This window comes from Vipera ursinii (assembly GCF_947247035.1).
Source record: "Vipera ursinii genome assembly, chromosome: 1".
Taxonomy (NCBI): Eukaryota; Metazoa; Chordata; class Lepidosauria; order Squamata; family Viperidae; genus Vipera; species Vipera ursinii.
In genome coordinates, this window is record NC_139512.1 from 284001 (window position 1) to 303627 (window position 19627).

The window sequence follows — 19627 nt, forward strand, 5'->3', positions numbered from 1 at the left end:
GGGCTTCTGCCGAGCCCCTACAGCCCTGCAGCTCCAGCTGTCTCTCCCTCAGGCTTGTGCGGTGCTGCCGCCACTTCAGCTCATTCCCCTCCCCCACTACACTCGTCTAGGACGGTCGCGTACCACCTACCAGGTGCCAAAGTATCACAAGTGGTATGTGTACCACCGGTTAAAAAGCCCTGGCCTAGAAGACTTCGGAGGCTAGAAAGGGACATTTCTCCCTCCTTCCCCACTTTTTGCATTGGAAGGATCTCTGGGGCAATTCAGAAATAGCAGTGAGACACACACACCCCTCCCCATGCAACCCTGAGTCCCAGAGATAATTTGGGAGTTACAGCCCTCTGCCTGCTTTTGGGTTCACACAAACGTGTCTTTGCTAGTGAATGATGGAGATAGGGAAACTAAGTAATTGTGGACTCTCTTTGTCAACAATTGACTTTACAAAAGAAACAAAACCCTTTTGATATCATTCTCAGCTGAAACCAAACAGTTTTCCAAGCTATCTGTTTAATCAAACGTGGTCCCCAGCCGTTAATATCTTCCACTGTTAGCTCCAACTCAAATTCTGAGAAAAAAAAATCAGAGCTCCTCCTTCTGCGCTACAATCCTCTCAGATTTGTTCTTTTGAGGTGGTTTCTTTTTTGGCATCTTCTGAGTTTTCCTCTGTTTCCTTTCCTTTTCTTTCTCTATTTCTTTGTAGCTCATTGCCTGTTCCGGCTCCTGGAAATTTTAAATGGAAAAAGAAAGGTCACCTTAAGGAAACCTGCTGTCATCTCAGATATCCAACTGGGCAAATCTAGTCCCTTGCAGGAGTTTTCTTTGATCTGTTTCCTCCCAACTAACCTAATATGACAACTGGAAGAACAAGCTGCAGGCAGAACAGGCTCCGGTTCCCCGTGCAACAGCTGGTGCCATTGGACGGGGCAAAGAGGCTCCCCTTTTATTTTCTCATCCAGGTGAGAAAACTGTCAGCATCCATCCAGGTGTACTGGGAAAGCCATCTCAAACAGCCTTACTGGGTGACTGTGGCTATTTTGGAAAGGAACCTGCAGAACAATCATAGTGGATTCCCTGTTCCAATATCAGCCATTTAAGCAAAAATAGCTCTTTGAGAAAAGGGTCAAGTAATAAAAGGACAATACAACCACAGAAGGAATCTACGCCTTCGCTGCATTTCAGAGAAGAGATCATTCTTACCTTTGTTTTGCCCCATGTTTCATCACCAAATTTCTTTGCATACTCTTCATCATCAGTGATCAAAAAATTATCAAAAATAGTTCCAGATCTCACCTGCAATTAAGGAACACAGTAGTGTTTATATCCATTTGAATCAACAGCTATGTTGCTAATTCTTTTTCATGCAAACAGGAATCTGCTCACTTCAGCCAATGAAGATGGCCCCTAATTAACATACGAACCAGGAAGAAGCCCAGCTGACCTGCCAAAGATCTAGACCAATGACGCTGATGTTCTCATAAACAGAAAGGCTTGGGTCTGGCACGTATTCAGGATTCGCAATCTGGGGATGGAGCCAAATGCCTTTGTAGTTGGGATTTGGGATTTTCCTGGGCCGCCACTCCCCCTGAAATAAACCAAACGTTCTCAGTATGGTCTGCCCCAATGGCCACCCAATTCCTCAGAGTTCACCTCAAAACATGAAAAAGTGGTGTCGTACTCTGTAGAGAGGATTCTTGAGCAGAGGAGGTTGCCAGGTGCCCTGTGCTGCATCATCCCAGTCTTTAGGTTTTTCAGCGCTGTTGTCCACAATGTATTCATCAATATCCCAATCCTATCATAGGGATGGAAAAAAAATGAAAGAAAAGAGAAATGAGCAATTCCTGGTCAGCAGGTAAAATCCACTAGCTCTATGGGGAAAACAGTATTTTGTATGTTTAGTATTTAGTATAGTAAATAGTTTTTAATCAACCTTGCCATATACTACAGTACACTCTCATCCTGTCAGTCTTGTGCCATAGACCAGAGAAGAAGCACACTCAGAAGTATGGCTCAAGGTTTACTGTAAGGTTACATTAACAAAATTTGCATGACTGAAAGTACATCTCTTACCCCTCTCCTTTGCAGTCCCAAAAACTAGGGAGGGTCCCTTTGGAGGTGTTTCCTCAGTTGCCATTTGTCTGACCATTGTTTAAACTGTGGCTCTTCCTCCTGTTTTCCAAGATCGTTCCCATATAGCATTCCAATCCCATGGAAAAAAAGAGAAATCTCTAATCCTCGGACATTCATTCCAACAGGATACCTTAAACGTAGTTTTGGAATTTTCCTGCTTCCTTGCTCACAGATGTTTGTATTCAAAGTCTGAGCAGTTCTAAAAGAATTATATCTACCGTATATACTTGAGTATAAGCCGACTCGAGTATAAGCCGAGACCCCCAATTTCACCCCCAAAAACTGGAAAAAGTTATTGACTCGAGTATAAGCCGATCCGCTGTTCTGCAAGCCTCTGCCGCCAGCAGAGGCTCGATCCGCCATTTTGCAAGCCTGAATACACAGGAATACCCTGTGTGGCCGCGGCTCGTGGGCAGGTCTCCGTTCCTCCTGCCGACCTTTGGGGAGGTTTGGGCGCCTCCCCAAACCTCCCCAAACCTCAGCAGGTCTCCGTTCCTCCTGCCGACCTTTGGGGAGGTTTGGGCGCCTCCCCAAACCTCCCCAAACCTCGGCAGGTCTCCGTTCCTCCGCGCAGACCTGCCGACCTTTGGGGAGGTTTGGGCGCCTCCCCAAACCTCGGCAGGTCTCCGTTCCTCCTGCCGACCTTTGGGGAGGTTTGGGCGCCTCCCCAAACCTCGGCAGGTCTCCGTTCCTCCTGCCGACCTTTGGGGAGGTTTGGGCGCCTCCCCAAACCTCCCCAAACCTCGGCAGGTCTCCGTTCCTCCTGCCGACCTTTGGGGAGGTTTGGGCGCCTCCCCAAACCTCGGCAGGTCTCCGTTCCTCCTGCCGACCTTTGGGGAGGTTTGGGCGCCTCCCCAAACCTCGGCAGGTCTCCGTTCCTCCTGCCGACCTTTGGGGAGGTTTGGGCGCCTCCCCAAACCTCCCCAAACCTCGGCAGGTCTCCGTTCCTCCTGCCGACCTTTGGGGAGGTTTGGGCGCCTCCCCAAACCTCCCCAAACCTCTGCAGGTCTCCGTTCCTCCGCGCACACCTGCCGACCTTTGGGGAGGTTTGGGCGCCTCCCCAAACCTCCCCAAACCTCGGCAGGTCTCCGTTCCTCCTGCCGACCTTTGGGGAGGTTTGGGCGCCTCCCCAAACCTCCCCAAACCTCGGCAGGTCTCCGTTCCTCCTGCCGACCTTTGGGGAGGTTTGGGCGCCTCCCCAAACCTCGGCAGGTCTCCGTTCCTCCTGCCGACCTTTGGGGAGGTTTGGGCGCCTCCCCAAACCTCCCCAAACCTCGGCAGGTCTCCGTTCCTCCTGCCGACCTTTGGGGAGGTTTGGGCACCTCCCCAAACCTCGGCAGGTCTCCGTTCCTCCTGCCGACCTTTGGGGAGGTTTGGGCGCCTCCCCAAACCTCGGCAGGTCTCCGTTCCTCCGCGCAGACCTGCCGACCTTTGGGGAGGTTTGGGCGCCTCCCCAAACCTCCCCAAACCTCGGCAGGTCTCCGTTCCTCCTGCCGACCTTTGGGGAGGTTTGGGCGCCTCCCCAAACCTCGGCAGGTCTCCGTTCCTCCTGCCGACCTTTGGGGAGGTTTGGGCGCCTCCCCAAACCTCCCCAAACCTCGGCAGGTCTCCGTTCCTCCTGCCGACCTTTGGGGAGGTTTGGGCGCCTCCCCAAACCTCCCCAAACCTCTGCAGGTCTCCGTTCCTCCGCGCACACCTGCCGACCTTTGGGGAGGTTTGGGCGCCTCCCCAAACCTCCCCAAACCTCGGCAGGTCTCCGTTCCTCCTGCCGACCTTTGGGGAGGTTTGGGCGCCTCCCCAAACCTCCCCAAACCTCGGCAGGTCTCCGTTCCTCCTACCGACCTTTGGGGAGGTTTGGGCGCCTCCCCAAACCTCCCCAAACCTCGGCAGGTCTCCGTTCCTCCTGCCGACCTTTGGGGAGGTTTGGGCGCCTCCCCAAACCTCGGCAGGTCTCCGTTCCTCCTGCCGACCTTTGGGGAGGTTTGGGCGCCTCCCCAAACCTCCCCAAACCTCGGCAGGTCTCCGTTCCTCCTGCCGACCTTTGGGGAGGTTTGGGCGCCTCCCCAAACCTCGGCAGGTCTCCATTCCTCCTGCCGACCTTTGGGGAGGTTTGGGCGCCTCTCCAAACCTCCCCAAACCTCGGCAGGTCTCCGTTCCTCCTGCCGACCTTTGGGGAGGTTTGGGCGCCTCCCCAAACCTCGGCAGGTCTCCGTTCCTCCGCGCAGACCTGCCGACCTTTGGGGAGGTTTGGGCGCCTCCCCAAACCTCCCCAAACCTCGGCAGGTCTCCGTTCCTCCTGCCGACCTTTGGGGAGGTTTGGGCGCCTCCCCAAACCTCGGCAGGTCTCCGTTCCTCCGCGCAGACCTGCCGACCTTTGGGGAGGTTTGGGCGCCTCCCCAAACCTCCCCAAACCTCGGCAGGTCTCCGTTCCTCCTGCCGACCTTTGGGGAGGTTTGGGCGCCTCCCCAAACCTCGGCAGGTCTCCGTTCCTCCTGCCGACCTTTGGGGAGGTTTGGGCGCCTCCCCAAACCTCCCCAAACCTCGGCAGGTCTCCGTTCCTCCTGCCGACCTTTGGGGAGGTTTGGGCGCCTCCCCAAACCTCCCCAAACCTCTGCAGGTCTCCGTTCCTCCGCGCACACCTGCCGACCTTTGGGGAGGTTTGGGCGCCTCCCCAAACCTCCCCAAACCTCGGCAGGTCTCCGTTCCTCCTGCCGACCTTTGGGGAGGTTTGGGCGCCTCCCCAAACCTCCCCAAACCTCGGCAGGTCTCCGTTCCTCCTACCGACCTTTGGGGAGGTTTGGGCGCCTCCCCAAACCTCCCCAAACCTCGGCAGGTCTCCGTTCCTCCTGCCGACCTTTGGGGAGGTTTGGGCGCCTCCCCAAACCTCGGCAGGTCTCCGTTCCTCCTGCCGACCTTTGGGGAGGTTTGGGCGCCTCCCCAAACCTCCCCAAACCTCGGCAGGTCTCCGTTCCTCCTGCCGACCTTTGGGGAGGTTTGGGCGCCTCCCCAAACCTCGGCAGGTCTCCATTCCTCCTGCCGACCTTTGGGGAGGTTTGGGCGCCTCTCCAAACCTCCCCAAACCTCGGCAGGTCTCCGTTCCTCCTGCCGACCTTTGGGGAGGTTTGGGCGCCTCCCCAAACCTCGGCAGGTCTCCGTTCCTCCGCGCAGACCTGCCGACCTTTGGGGAGGTTTGGGCGCCTCCCCAAACCTCCCCAAACCTCGGCAGGTCTCCGTTCCTCCTGCCGACCTTTGGGGAGGTTTGGGCGCCTCCCCAAACCTCGGCAGGTCTCCGTTCCTCCGCGCAGACCTGCCGACCTTTGGGGAGGTTTGGGCGCCTCCCCAAACCTCCCCAAACCTCGGCAGGTCTCCGTTCCTGTTTGGGGAGGTTTGGGCGCCTCCCCAAACCTCCCCAAAGGTCGGCAGGAAGAACGGAGACCTGCCGAGGTTTGGGGAGGTTTGGGGAGGCGCCCAAACCTCCCCAAAGGTCGGCAGGTCTGCGCGGAGGAACGGAGACCTGCCGAGGTTTGGGGAGGTTTGGGGAGGCGCCCAAACCTCCCCAAAGGTCGGCAGGTCTGCGCGGAGGAACGGAGACCTGCCGAGGTTTGGGGAGGCGCCCAAACCTCCCCAAAGGTCGGCAGGTCTGCGCGGAGGAACGGAGACCTGCCGAGGTTTGGGGACGTTTGGGGAGGCGCCCAAACCTCCCCAAACGTCAGCAAGTCTCCGTTCCTCCGCGCCCTGCCTGCCTGCTTCTTTCCGCTGCGGAAAGAAGCAGGCAGGCAAGGCGCGGAGTTTGGGGAGGTGCGCGCGCACCTCCCCAAACCTCCCCAAACTTCGGCAGGTCTCGGACGGCGGTGGCTTGGGAGAGGTGCGGGCGATCCCGGAAGCACCAAAGCCTCGGCCGCGCACAAGTCCTCGGTAAGTTTTTTTTGTTGACTGGAGTATAAGCCGAAGTGGAATTTTTCAGCCCAAAAAGTGGGCTGAAAAATTCGGCTTATACTCAAGTATATACGGTAATTCTTATTTGAATGATTGGAAAAAAGTACTCCCTTTGATGTAGGGTTAAGCAGGGGTGTCAAACTCAATTTCACTGAGGGCCGCATCAGCATTGCGGTTGCCCTCAAGGGGCCGGGTGGGTATGGCCAGGGTGGGCGTGGCCTACTGGGTGGGCATGGCTAGAGTGCGTATGGCCTACTGAGTGGGCATGGCCAGCTCTACATCGTTCGCATCAAGGGTGCCTATGGGGGCCTGGGCAGGAGTGGGACAGATCTGAGGGTCTCTGGGCCAGGGCCAAGGCAGTGGGGGCTGTTCCCTCACTGTTTCCAGGATGGCTTCGCGGGCCGCATGAAACCACTTTGTGGGCCGGATCCGGCCCCTGGGCCTTGTGTTTGACATGTCTGGGTTAAAGCATCAGGCTAGAATCAGAGAGACCTTGAATTCTAGTCCCACCTTAGCCATTAAGCTAACTTGCTAACTTTGGACCAGTGACTGTCTCTCAGCTGTAGGAAGAAGAAAGTAAGAGCAAACCTCTTTTGAAAATTGTGGTCAAGAAAACACCAGGGACGTTTGTCAGTTACCAGAAATCATGACCAACTTGAAGGTGTGTATATGCATTCCCACACACACATGCATAGAAGACTGAAAATGAAATAATGTGTAGGAAAATTCAAGACAAATGAGCAAGATAAATGCCACAAAATGGATTTAGTAATAATAAATGGAGAAAAATAGAAATATTGTGGCTCCAATCCACGGTATTGTTTTCATTATGACATTATAACCAGGAGAATGCTCCAACACTGGAAGTTTTTAAGAAGAGACTGGACAGCCATTTGCCTGAAATGGTATAGGATTTCCTGCCTGAGCAGGGGGTTGGGCTACATGACCTCCAAGGTCCCTTCCAACTTCTTCTTCTTCTTCTTCTTCTTCTTCTTCTTCTTCTTCTTCTTCTTCTTCTTCTTCTTCTTCTTCTTCTTCTTCTTCCTCTTATTCTTATTCTTATTATTCTTATTCTTATTATTAAACTGTGAGACTGCGGCAGGATAAAAAATGAATAATTAAATATTCAAAGGATCTGACAAAGCAAGTCTCTGACCAAGCCCTTTTCTGGACTTGGTTTACCTCATGGTTACCTGGGACAGGCTGATTGCAAAACTTGGCTCTAGGATGCCTAACTCTTCTGGTTGGCATTGTTCTACTACTTTGCATTGGGCAATGTCTAGTAGTAGCAGAAATAACAAAATAATATATCTACTGGGAATCAGTATTGAGCAAATCCCTGGCATCTTGCTGAAAATGTTCTTATTTAGAAAAAAGAATGAAGGAGTGAGTCAGCAATCCTAAAAGTCAAGAAATGGCCTTTGACAATAAGGTAACATAAACCTTATGAAGAAGCTGCTAATGCTATAATTTTTGTCATTATGGAATGTGAATAGTAAGTGAGCTTTGGCTGTAGTTCATGTTTCAGAAAACGTTATTTCAATGAACTCAGACAAATTCTAGTGAACATCTTATAGCTCATAAATGAATAATAAGGGCCCAGCACTTTCAAAGAAATAATTACCAAGTGCATTATCATAAGAATAATAAAAGGCACAAAGAAATTTAAAAGGAAAATGTTATGTATTGGGCTTGTGGTATTACACCACGTGCGTTGCTGGAGAGCTAACGGCTCTCCAGCTACCCAGACAGGCCGTCTCCGTTCCTGCAATTGGTCAGCCCCTGGCGGCAAGCACGGGTTCAAACCTATTGGCTGCCACCTTAGGGCTAGGCTATATATTGTGGCTGGGTGCGGCCCAAAGCTCAAGTACAGTTCCAGCAAGAATAAAAGAATGAGTTTCTCTGTACTCCACCTTGTGCCATCATTCCTGCTCACCAGAGCTCATGACTTAACAGAAAACACTAGAAAATGTTACTAATTATGTTAACAAAGTTCTGGAAAAAAAGACTGGACGCATATAAGAAATGGAAAGAAGGGCGGGTCACAAGAGCAAACACATACAACTAAGCAGACATGCAGCGATACTGCCAAGAAACCTAAAGCTAATACTGGGAAGAGGCCCAAGTATGTTCCAAGCAAGCTGAGGGAGGAAATAATTCAGTGAAGGAAATATTCAAGTGAAAAAAGTGAAATATTCATATTTTGTCTCTTCAAAATTCTGTGCTATTTCACATAAGTGTAGCTGAGAAACTATCAAGATTCCTGTCCAAGATTAGTAAAGAATTGGTCAGAAAATATCCAGCTACTCTCAATCTGCAGACACCACCCCCCAATGATGTTCATTTTCTGATGACTACACAGACACTTCCATGTGTGTGTGTGTTTTAAAGGGGGGGGAGGGACAGGGTCATGGTGATTTGCTAAAGCCATTTTCTAATATGTCTTTTTCAAACTCCCGGCTCTGAAATTCATTGGAGATCTCCTGCCCAATTCCTAACCAGGTCTGGTCCTGCTAAACTTCTGGGGCCAGTTAAGGCAGGTTGAGTCCTGCCAGTTGCTGTACCATATCCAGCTAAGTAAAGGTCTTTGATTCTCAAGACAAAATCAATTCGGTAGCCCATCAAGAGTTAGCAGGTCCACTTGAGGGAAGAGAGCTGGTTTTGTGCTCAGGGATTTTACATGCAAGCCACTCTGTAGCAATAACAGCTTATTATAGTGCTCTCTTTGGAGGTGACAAGCACTGGCAAATTGTGCTAGAAATAACCTGTGCTGCAAAAAATCGAAATGGCCACTAAAGAACAGAAAAGCTAGAACTTCAGGCTTCTAAATAACCAACCTGTTTGTGCTCTGCTACAGAGGCAGCATGCCACCTATAGAGGAACCTACGGTAGGTCTGTACCTATGGCCTGTCAAAGCAGATCCATAGGCAAAAAGGCTCAGGTGAGTCAGTTAATAAGAGTTCTGCTTAGCTTTCTGCTGCCATTTTAGTTGTTCTTGTCTGTATGCACTGAGGCTGATGGTTGCTCACCTGAGCCTTTTTGCCTATGGTTCCGCTTTGGCAGAAGCTGGTTCCTCGGTAGGTGGCATGCTGACTGTGTAGCAGAGCACAATCAGGTTGGTGATTTTGAAGCCTGAAGTTCTAGCTGGGTCCCCCATCTCTAGTGGATTCTACCACATCTGCCTTGATTCCAGTCAAGCCACAGTCTCCAACTATCTTAAGCAAACTTATATCTTCAGGGCCAGATTAGTTGACCCCTAACGCAAAACAGGGATTTTATGATTGGCATGCAAAACAAACTCTGAGAAATTCTGAAGAACAGATGTCACAGGAATAGAAACACATTTGTAAAGCAAAACAGAAGAGCCAGGAAAATAAAGACTGATCTGCCCAATTGCAATTACATATTAATGAGAAAGGAATCAATTTGTTGCAGTGAGATAGAAACCCTAAGATACTGCTTAGTAAGAGGTAGTGCAGATTTGCCGAGAAAAAAAAATCTGTACTTTTTTTTTTAAAAAAATCAGTTACTAGTTAATTTTATTGCAAATACTATTTACATAATTTATCTTAATATTAGCAAAGCAAAAGTCAGAGTCCTTTTTATATCCAGTAGGCCAACTGGCTAATTGCCCATAAACAACACCGAGAGGCTGCAGCCAGTCCAGAGTGACCAAGGCAAACAGTCATGGGTATGTCTTATGGCATACCTCTGCTCCATGAGCTGCAGTCCTTAGGTTCCAGGTGGAATTAATCTTTGTATGTACGTATGCATGCATGCATGTATGTATACACGCACACATACACAAATATATATCCATATATATATTTGCTTTTCATTTTTTAAGATTATTGCTCACCCATCCCAGTCACTTATTGTTATTTAATTATTGGCTATTTAAATAAATTTAAGATGTGGTTATCACCCATAGTATAAAACCCCTCAGTCTAGCTCTTTGAGAAACCTCATTTCCATTTTTCCTGCCTACCCTGTAACAATGGACAGAGTGGGTGTGCTGTGGCTTCCATCTTTAAAGCAGCACCATCTGATGGGAACTAGGTGGCATGCTTTGTCCGCTGGAGTGCCTGTCCTCTGAAAATTATCTCCCGGATGGTTTGAAGAGCCCTCACCCTGCTGTCCTTTTCATTAAACCTGAAGGCCTTCCATAGGCTCTGGAATAGGTAGGGATATATGCCCATCTTGAATGAGATTATTTTAATGGCTGGGATATGATGGCTCCCTTGCTAAAGCTCCCTTGCATCATTACTTTTTTATTGTTTTATAGATAAGATGTGTTTTGCAGAGTCATTGTGGATTGATATTATAAAGTCTATAAAATTTAATTCTAAATAAATCAATATGCATAGCTAAGAATTTAAACATAAGTAAAACCTAATTAAAATAATGGTTTTTCACATCTTTCTAAATTGCAACAAGAAGGAGGCCAGGGTACAGCTTTGGAAGAAGTACATTGCATGATATGAAGGCAACCACCGAGAAGGCTGATGACCTAATCTTGTCAGCCATTTCAGATTTCATGCATCTTCCCCACATATAGGACAAAATTGCCCACAAAGAAATGGGAAGGTGCATATCAGCAGCTGCCAATTCTTCTTTTGCATGTCCTTCTGCAAAGGACAAAGCTTTTAACACCTGCTACATGCTTTTCCTACTAAAGAAGATACACACTGGCTTTTCTCATTCACCATTCGTGCACCCTTTTTCTATAAAGGAGGAAACAAGAATAGTGGTTCTCCAGGTCCTAAACAAATAAAAGGATCTTAGTGGGTGAGTTTTTTTCTTCCTTAACTCCTCAATTCGCATATTAATTCACCTACCAAGCAAGTGAAGGTTTGGATCTGTTTCCTAGAGCAGAACCTTCATCCATATAATCTATTAATAATATAATGCAATGCAACGCACTGCAATGCTGTGCTATGCTAATATAATAATATAGAAGAAAAAAAACTGGTGGGTGAGATTTTATCAAATTTGCAGTTGACACAGAAGCTGGAAAACAAAACTGAAACTGAAGTCAACAAAAATTCAGAGAAACAAATTCAAATGAGAGCAGTGGCAATACATAGCAAAAGGATCTCAGGATTGTAGGTCCTCAGTCATATCAAAAAGATCTCAGGATTGTTCAGCCCCTCACAATTTGAACAAAAGGGTGTGATGTATGATTTCTATCTCATGAGAAGAAGTACCTTAACTGTCTCTGTAACAGTAACCCAAGGGTCACTTGGCATTCTGAATCCGGTTGTAAAATGGAGTGGACTTGGTGAAGAAAAACAAAAAATTGTCAGCATCTCGTAGATAGAAACGCTGAAGGTATTTTCAGCCTGAGAATACCTAATGGCATTTTTAAACCTTCAAAATGCTATCCCTAAGATGAAAAACGCTTATTCTCTGTTCTCACAAAATCCTACATTACAAGAGAATAGTGTTTGATCAAATGATAGGACAATTACTTTAATCATAAGATCAATATGATCGATTTAAAAACTTATTTATTTGAACAATCTGGCCTGGTCTCATGGGTTTGGGGTTGGATTTAGTTTTAACACACTTTTAGTATTGTATTATATTGGGCATAATTATTTAATTCTTTTTAACTCTTTTTTAACTTTTGTATTTACATTTTGATATTTATTGCCCTGTACACCGCCCTGAGTCCTTCAGGAGAAGGGCGGTATAAAAATTAAATAAATAAATAAATAAATAAATAAATAAATAAATAAATATACTCTCCTTGCGGCTAGCCATTTGTTGGGGATGCCCTAGCTCTGGAATTTTCACATTGGATAGGGGATTATCCACTTCCATCCTAGAGCATCACCTCTGGCTTAGTGTCCTCTGGATCATCAATTTCAGCTTCATCATCCCAATTCTCTGGTTTCTTCACTGCTGGATCATTTATTCTCCTTGGTGTCAAGAAGTCCCAGTCATCTTCTAAAATGCCTGATATCACCATTTTATTATCAATTTTCACTTTATACGTGTGATCCGGTTTTAAAACCAGTGTATATAGGTGTGTGAACCCATCCACCTAAATAAAATGTGGAAAAAGATAAATATTAGTTTGTTTCAACACCTTCAGTAAAACTAATTTCAGGCAGATAATAGTGTGCAGCAACACCACACAAGTCTAATAAGTGTGTAAAGTATTCAATTTCCCACTTTAGCTTACAAACTTGGTATTCTTTGATTATAGTTAACCAACATCTTTTATCTGACTCTGATGGCTCAAGATCAGAATATTATGGATCACAACTTCTAAATGATAATAATAATAATAATAAGAAGTTGGAAGGGACCTTGGAGGTCATCTAGTCCAACCCCCTGCTCAGGCAGGAAACCCTATACCATTTCAGACAAATGGCTGTCCAGTTTCTTCTTAAATACTTCCAGTGTTGGAGCATTCACCACTTCTGGAGGCAGGTTGTTCCACTGGTTAATTGTTCTAACTGTCAGGAAGTTTCTCCACAGTTCTAGGTTGCTTCTCTCCTTGACTAGTTTCCATTCGTTGCTTCTTGTCCTGCCTTCAGGTGCTTTGGAGAATAGCTTGAGTCCCTCCTCTTTGTAGCAGCCCCTGAGATCTTGGAACACTGCTATCATGTCACCCCTTGTCCTTCTTGTTATCATGATGTTTTACAATTATCATAATGTTTTACACTTACTTTGCAGCGAATTTGTTTCTTTACAGGATAAACTTTATTCTTGTAGTTTAAAATTATGTGGACTTTCTTTGTATCAGAACCACATATATCAGGCCCTGAAAGAGATAATAAAGTTTGCTCTTTGTCTTATTTAAAGTATAGAAAATGGCTTTGAAATGCCAATTATTTCAAATTGATAAAATCTTTGACTTTCTGAATAATAAAACTTTCTACCTATCTCCAGTAATAACTGCAGATAAAAATGTAAGAATCAGGATCTTTTATGATTGAAACTCTAATATAGAAGCTGAAAGGGAGCTCTGGAAGTATTTTAGTCAACTCTTTAACTTAGATGAATTCAGAAGGTCTGCAGTTTGGCAGGTCGAATCCCGAGTGCTGCGTAGCAGAGTGAGCGCCTGTTACTCGTCCCAGCTTCTGCCAACCTAGCAGTTCGAAAGCACGTAAAAATGCAAGTAGAAAAATAGGGACGACTCCGGTGGGAAGGTAACAGCGTTCCGTGCGCCTTTGGCGTCTAGTCATGCCGGCCACATGACTACGGAGACGTCCTCGGGCAAGTGCTGGCTCTTCGGCTTTGAAACGGAGATGAGCACTGGCCCCTAGAGTTGGAAACGACTAGCACGCACGTGCGGGGGAACCTTTACCTTTACCTTTTAGGATTCCTCCTTATTAACTTTGGGTCTTAGTGAAAAAAGTTACTACCTATTTTGTTACATGATTTTAGGCAAGTTTATCAAAAGCAACTCACCAAACATGATGTAGTAAAGAGACTCCCCATTCATATTCTTTTGGTCCAGACTGGAGGGAAATATTTTCACATAACCACCACCACAGTCAATTTTCTGTTCATGCTTTACTGTATATTGAATTACCAATGATTTTCCTTTATTGCTGAATGGTTTAAATCGTGATGAGATGGCATAAAACTTTAAATTTTCGATTGTCTGCAGACCTAGAGTATATGAGAAATCATTTCACACAGACACCAGAATTGTACATAGAATTGCCAAAGTGCTTTGATTATCATAATAATTAGAAAACAATAAAAGCATAACAGCTTTCCCTAGCGTGGGGAAGAGAAAGAGAACACAAATATCACATTTCAGACACATATTGGAAATGGAGAGTAAATCCTTTCAAATCTTCATGTTCTATGTTATAGTAATACCATATCTTTATCTAGATAACAATACAATCTGCTGAGAAGGATGAGGTAATAAATAAATGAAGAGAGGGAGGGAGGATAGGTATTCAAGCAGAATAACAGAATAAATTGGAAGGGACCTTAGAGTCTTCTAGTCCAACCCTCTGCTCAAGTAGAAAATATATAACATTTCAGACAATGATTGTTCAATCTCTTTAAAAACCTCCAGTGTTGGAGCACCCACAATTTCTGGAGGCAAGTCATTCCAGATAGCCCCCATTTGTGTATATAGGACTATGATCCTGAAATTAGCAGAAATGAGCTCTGAATTAGAACCAAGGACAGGTGGGGAGAAGACAAAACCATATTCCCATGACTGGCTTTTAGTACTTCTAATCTCAGTGTGAACTTAAAAAAAACTTCTAAGGAACAGAAATCATATTCAAATGATGGGTATCCATATAAATAATTATGAATTTCACATAACTCCAAACCTTTGTCTGCTTCATGATCGCCATAAAAATTTTCAGCTGTCCACCTGACTTAAAAAACACAACAACTGTTCAAAGGAATTCTAACCAATGCCACTTCGGTTACATTCTCAAAGCTGAAAGCATACAGTCTCCATTTTAATTAGGCTTTATCGGATGCTGGGATGATTTCAAATTTCACCATGAACTCTCCCAAAGGCACTTGAATGGAAGGAACAAACAACGATTCATCTTCCATTTTTAAAAAAATATAAAATCCAACTAATATCCTGAAATCTACACCCTTAGACTGAACAAGTGAGCGTGTTGATAAATGAGGAACAGGAGACAAAGGAATACTTTTTCTATTAGTGGAGATAGATATGTTCTGAAATGTTGCCATGTGAAAAATAGATGGATAGCTTTGCCTAGTAGTTAAATGGGATGAATTTTCAGTCAGTTTCAGAAGTATAAACTGTGTTTCTCCTATGTACACTATCACAGTTGAATGGATTTGACTTCACAGTTTAGCCTAGACATTCAATAGAGTCTGTTATTATTTATTTTCCTAATACAATAGCTAGGTCCAACCCTACTTAGCTTTAGAACCTAGACAAGGTTAACCAGGAGATGCCTCCCATCTAGGCATTTGCTCCTTACAGGTATTAGCCCTAACCTTCGCTTAATGATGCATTTCTGCTTCCCCCTTGAGAGTGACAACTAGGACAATTTGTATGTATAGGACATGCCCAAGACTATCATCCTGAAATTAGCAGAAATGACCTCTGAATTAGAACCAAGAACAGATGGGGAGAAGACAAAAGCATACTCTCATGACTGGCTCTTAGTACTTCTAATCTCTGTGTGAATTTTTTAAAAAATCTTCTAAGGAGCAGAAATCACATCCAAATATGAATATCCATATAAAGTATTATGAATTTCACATTAACTCCAAACCTTTGTCTGCTTCACGATCGCCATAAAAATTTCCAGCTGTCAACCTAAATTTTCCATAGTTGGATTTATGCTGAGAGACCACCCACCTCTCCTTCCATTTTGCTGTGAACAAAAATAAAAATATTTGTCACCAAATGGAACTGTTAGTAATAGCAAGCCAGGGACCAGAAACAAAACCAGAGACAAACAAAAAAAAGTAAATACAATACACAAAAGGCAGAGTGCTAATGATAGGTATAAAAAGTTGGAGTGGATAGATAACACAGACATATTAGATGATCAAAAGTAGTACATACATGTACTTATGAACTTATCCACGTACGTGCAGTCATTGCAAATCTGGACAAAAATCAGATTAAAATGACAAGCACACAACAAGTAAAAAAAAACATAAGACGTGGAAATGGAATTCAAGAAGAATGCAGTCAATGACCAAGTCAAACTTTAGATGCTTAATTGTTCCAAAATCAGCAGCGACTCTTTGATGAAACGAAACTAGCAATTAAATACAGGTTACAACCACAAAATGTTTTTGGTCGTCCACAAGACCACTGTTTTTACAGCAAAGTCTCAATATGACTTTCCTGCTGAAAATGGTTACAAGTGCTACGGAGTAATTGGAAATCACCTATTTGGTAGCGAAAGAAGAAAAAAGGGTCATACAGGGATCATATTACATTATTTTGAAAGATTGTAGCACTGTGTAGGATACTTACTTAATTCTATAGAAGTCTGAATTGCTCTACTATATTACTATATTATTATACAATAGAACATAGCAGGATCCTTGGTGCTCTCTGAAATGGTTGTTTGCTTTTGCAGATGTACCAACCAGGCAGGTAATATCATTAGTGGGAGTGAGTGTGGAGTTTGCTCCCTGTTTATATGTAAAAGCTTACCCTGCCAATTTTGGCGGGGAATGTTTTCTCCTTGGTAGTTCCTTGATTAGGGTATTGTTTTATGTTTATTTGCCCAGGGTTAATCCCTATTTATCTGGGCGTTGGCTGCTGAAAGGATATGTTTTCGTCTTTTTGTTTCCTTTGTAGTTTTTTAATTGTTTTTTAATTGTGTGTAAATACGATTTATTTCTATGTGTCTACTGAAGGCTGATTTGTCTGAATGCCAAACTTCCAGAAATCCCTCAGTGTTTTTGCATTTAACTTGGTCTAAGTTGCTTAGTTTCCTAACTCAGTCAATTAAAAAGCTAAAAGGAAAAAAAAAGTAGAATACATCCTCTCCAGCAGCCAACACCTAGATAAGCCAGGATTAACTCCAGGCAAACAATCAAGCAAAAAAAAAAAAAAAACCCATTACCCCATCAAAACTGACGGGGGGGGGGGGGGGGGGAAGCTACTGTGACATTTAAAAACCCAAATTTGTTACTCACAACTCGAAGACAAGTCTGATTAAAAAAAACAAAGATTTACTGAAAAGAAAATTGAAAATAAAAAAAAGAAAATCGATTGCAAGCGCAGCCTCTTTGACCCTTCCCAAATTGGATTGAGTTCCAAGAGCGCAAAGAACAGTTTTCAAGCTATACATTTTATACTCTTTCACCATATACGCCACCCCTAAGAAGCTTAGGTTATTCTTTGAACTTGTTTCACATTTCTAACAGGTCATTCTGACAACTTCCGTATATCCATCACTATCTTATCTTGTTTACTTGTAATGTTCACCTTGGGACGATGTTCCTGTCTCTGGGAAGCTTTTAGCAAGTCATTGCTGATTACCATTTGTGAGTCACTTTGCCTGGGCAGGAAACAGATAGCCTCATACCTTGGTGTTACATTTTATACAATTTATAAAAGAATAACCCTTATTTATTTCCTTTACTACTGTACATTAACAAGGAGCAAACCCCATACTCACTGCACTGATGTTACCTAGGAGGGTAAAGAAATGTCTATAAGCAAACAATCAAGCTCAGAGATTAGTAAGGACTCCACTGCTGTATCATCCTCAAGATCTAAGTGACAAATATTTACACAGTGATTTTTCTTTTGTTTTGGGGATTTATCTATATTTTAATTAGTTGACTGTTTAGCCAGCTAGCAAATCCTTTAATAATGAAAAAAACCCACTCTGAAAAATGGAATATGAATGAAATGAATAAAAACCTGAATTGTCCCTTCTCTGGATGGGGCTGCTATGTGTTTGTGTTATTACATTTATGGGTGGCCAAAGATATCGGTAACCCCACTTTTCCTCAAGGAAGCCCAATTTGCTGTGAACTAACTTGAAACTGAAACAAGTAAATGTCATCCATCATTCTTTATTCCATAGTCAATAAAGGACCCTTGCTGTTGATTCTGATTTAATAAATTCATGAAACAATAACACAAATGAAAATGACATGAAGCGTATTTTGTTCCTAATATGGGAACAAAATCAGGAAAATGGTATTCCTTATATTTTGTAGTACACCTTTTTGAGACAATAACTGCAATCAAGATTTTCTGAATCTCTGAATAATTTGTCACATTCTTCTTGAGCTATCTTCTTTTCTAGATGTCTTTGGTCTGATGTATTTCTCCTCACAAGTATGAGTTTCAGCTCTCTCCAGAGATATTGAAGACTAAATCCAAGCCCTTGGATTTAGATCAGGACTCATAGCAGGCTACTTCAGAACAGTCCAATGCTTCTTTCTCGTCTTTATTAAATATGCTGTACACAATGACACAAAACAAGCTGACTGATTATGAGATGAAGCCAGCTGTGATACTAATGAAAGTAGCCTCGAGATCAATAAAATCCAGCATCTTTTATCTTTTAATGGTATCAGTAATTATATTCACACATTTTCGTTCTCTATTTACAATAATATGTTTAGTAATCCATCAAATGCAAAGTTGTCTGTTCTATAGACGATAAAATAAAGGATGCCATTTACTTGCATCAGTTTCAACTTATTTCACCATAAATTGGGATTCTTTGGGGAAAATATTGGAGGGGTACCAATACTTTTGGCTGTGCCTGTACCTTCCTGATAACTCCAAACACTTTAAACTTTCTCCTTTCACAAACTATGTGTCAGCTTGGGCTGAGAAGTAATATCTGATCCCATATCAGAGGGAACACTATCCCCTCCCTGTCCGCTATCTTAATCCTTCCACATTTTGCACAATATCACATCCATCACATTTAAGCTAGGGTTAATGGTTCTTTGGCCTTTGCAGCCCAGATCTGGTGGCTTCAGTTAAGAGAGCAGGGTGTTGGGGGAAAAAAAAAGTCTTTACGTAATGGAACTTTTAATGTAAATACTATTTCACTGTTTCAACGTCCCTACTTTTGATAGTTTTAACTTGTAAAAGTCTGTGGCTAAATTCCTATGGCACACATAGACAGGTCAGCAAAGAGGTACAGGTATCCTCGACTTACAACAGTTCATGTAGAGACCGTTCAGTTGCAGCTCTGAAATGCGACATATGACCATTTTTCACACTTTGACCATTACATCATCCCTGTGGTCATGTGTTTTACATTCAGCTGCTTGACAACTGGTTTATATTTATGCTGGTTGCAGTGTCCTGCAGTCAGTGATCCCCTTTTGCAACCTTCTGACAAGCAGTCAATGGGGAAGCCAGATTCACTTATCAGCCATGTTACTAACTTAACAACTGCTGTGATTCACTTAGCAAATGTGGCAAGAGAAGTCGTAAAATGGGGTAAAACTCACTCGACAAATGTCTCACTTAGCAACATAAATTTTGGGATCAATTGTGGTCGTAAGTCGAGGACTACCTACATATTCGCGCAACGTGTTAAGTGTGGCTATTAACTGTGTGACTCAGCACGTTGCCCGAACTCAGGCCCTTGGCTCATTTGTAATCCAAATGGGCAACCTTTAAAATGGGTTAAGGAATCATTTCGCCCCAGTCGCTTGCCGACCTGACCCCGCCCTTTGCCCCGCCCTTGCTGCTACTGCCGCCACCTCCGTCCACAAACCGCTCCCGGAAATAGACCGTGCCGTGGACTGGCAGAGGCTGAGCTAAAACCAGAATCAGGGCGAGCAACAGCGATCCCATCGAAAGACAGTAGCGAACAACTATTGCTGAGGCAACAGCCGCCGGAGGCCAACGATTCTTAGCTTCCGACTCCGCGCGCGCTCAGAAACGTTCGCTCACTCCTACTTGCTCATTTTCCCGCCTTTTCCCCGGGAGATGTTTCATTGGGTGTCGTTCGTCGGGTGTCGTTCGGGTTCCTTCCTCTGATTGGTCTTTTGCCTTCGAGCACCGCCTCATGCTAGCTACTAGCTCATTGGTTCTCACGGACGCACGGGTGTTTTTTTTTTTTTTTTAATCGTCGATTAGCTA

At 44.5% G+C, this 19627-nt stretch overlaps 1 protein-coding gene across 1 annotated transcript; it reads right to left on the reverse strand.

Moving 5' to 3' along the window:
* Positions 1 to 579: 579 nt before the first annotated feature.
* On the reverse strand, positions 580 to 19339 carry CALR3 (calreticulin 3; the record flags this gene model as incomplete). The annotated part of the gene is made up of 9 exons (XM_083350245.1): positions 580 to 720; positions 1198 to 1290; positions 1439 to 1582; positions 1676 to 1789; positions 11903 to 12112; positions 12744 to 12838; positions 13489 to 13692; positions 15312 to 15413; positions 19246 to 19339. The coding sequence occupies 9 exons, from the start codon at positions 19337 to 19339 to the stop codon at positions 580 to 582; spliced, it is 1197 nt and encodes a 398-aa protein (XP_083206371.1).
* Positions 19340 to 19627: the final 288 nt, after the last annotated feature.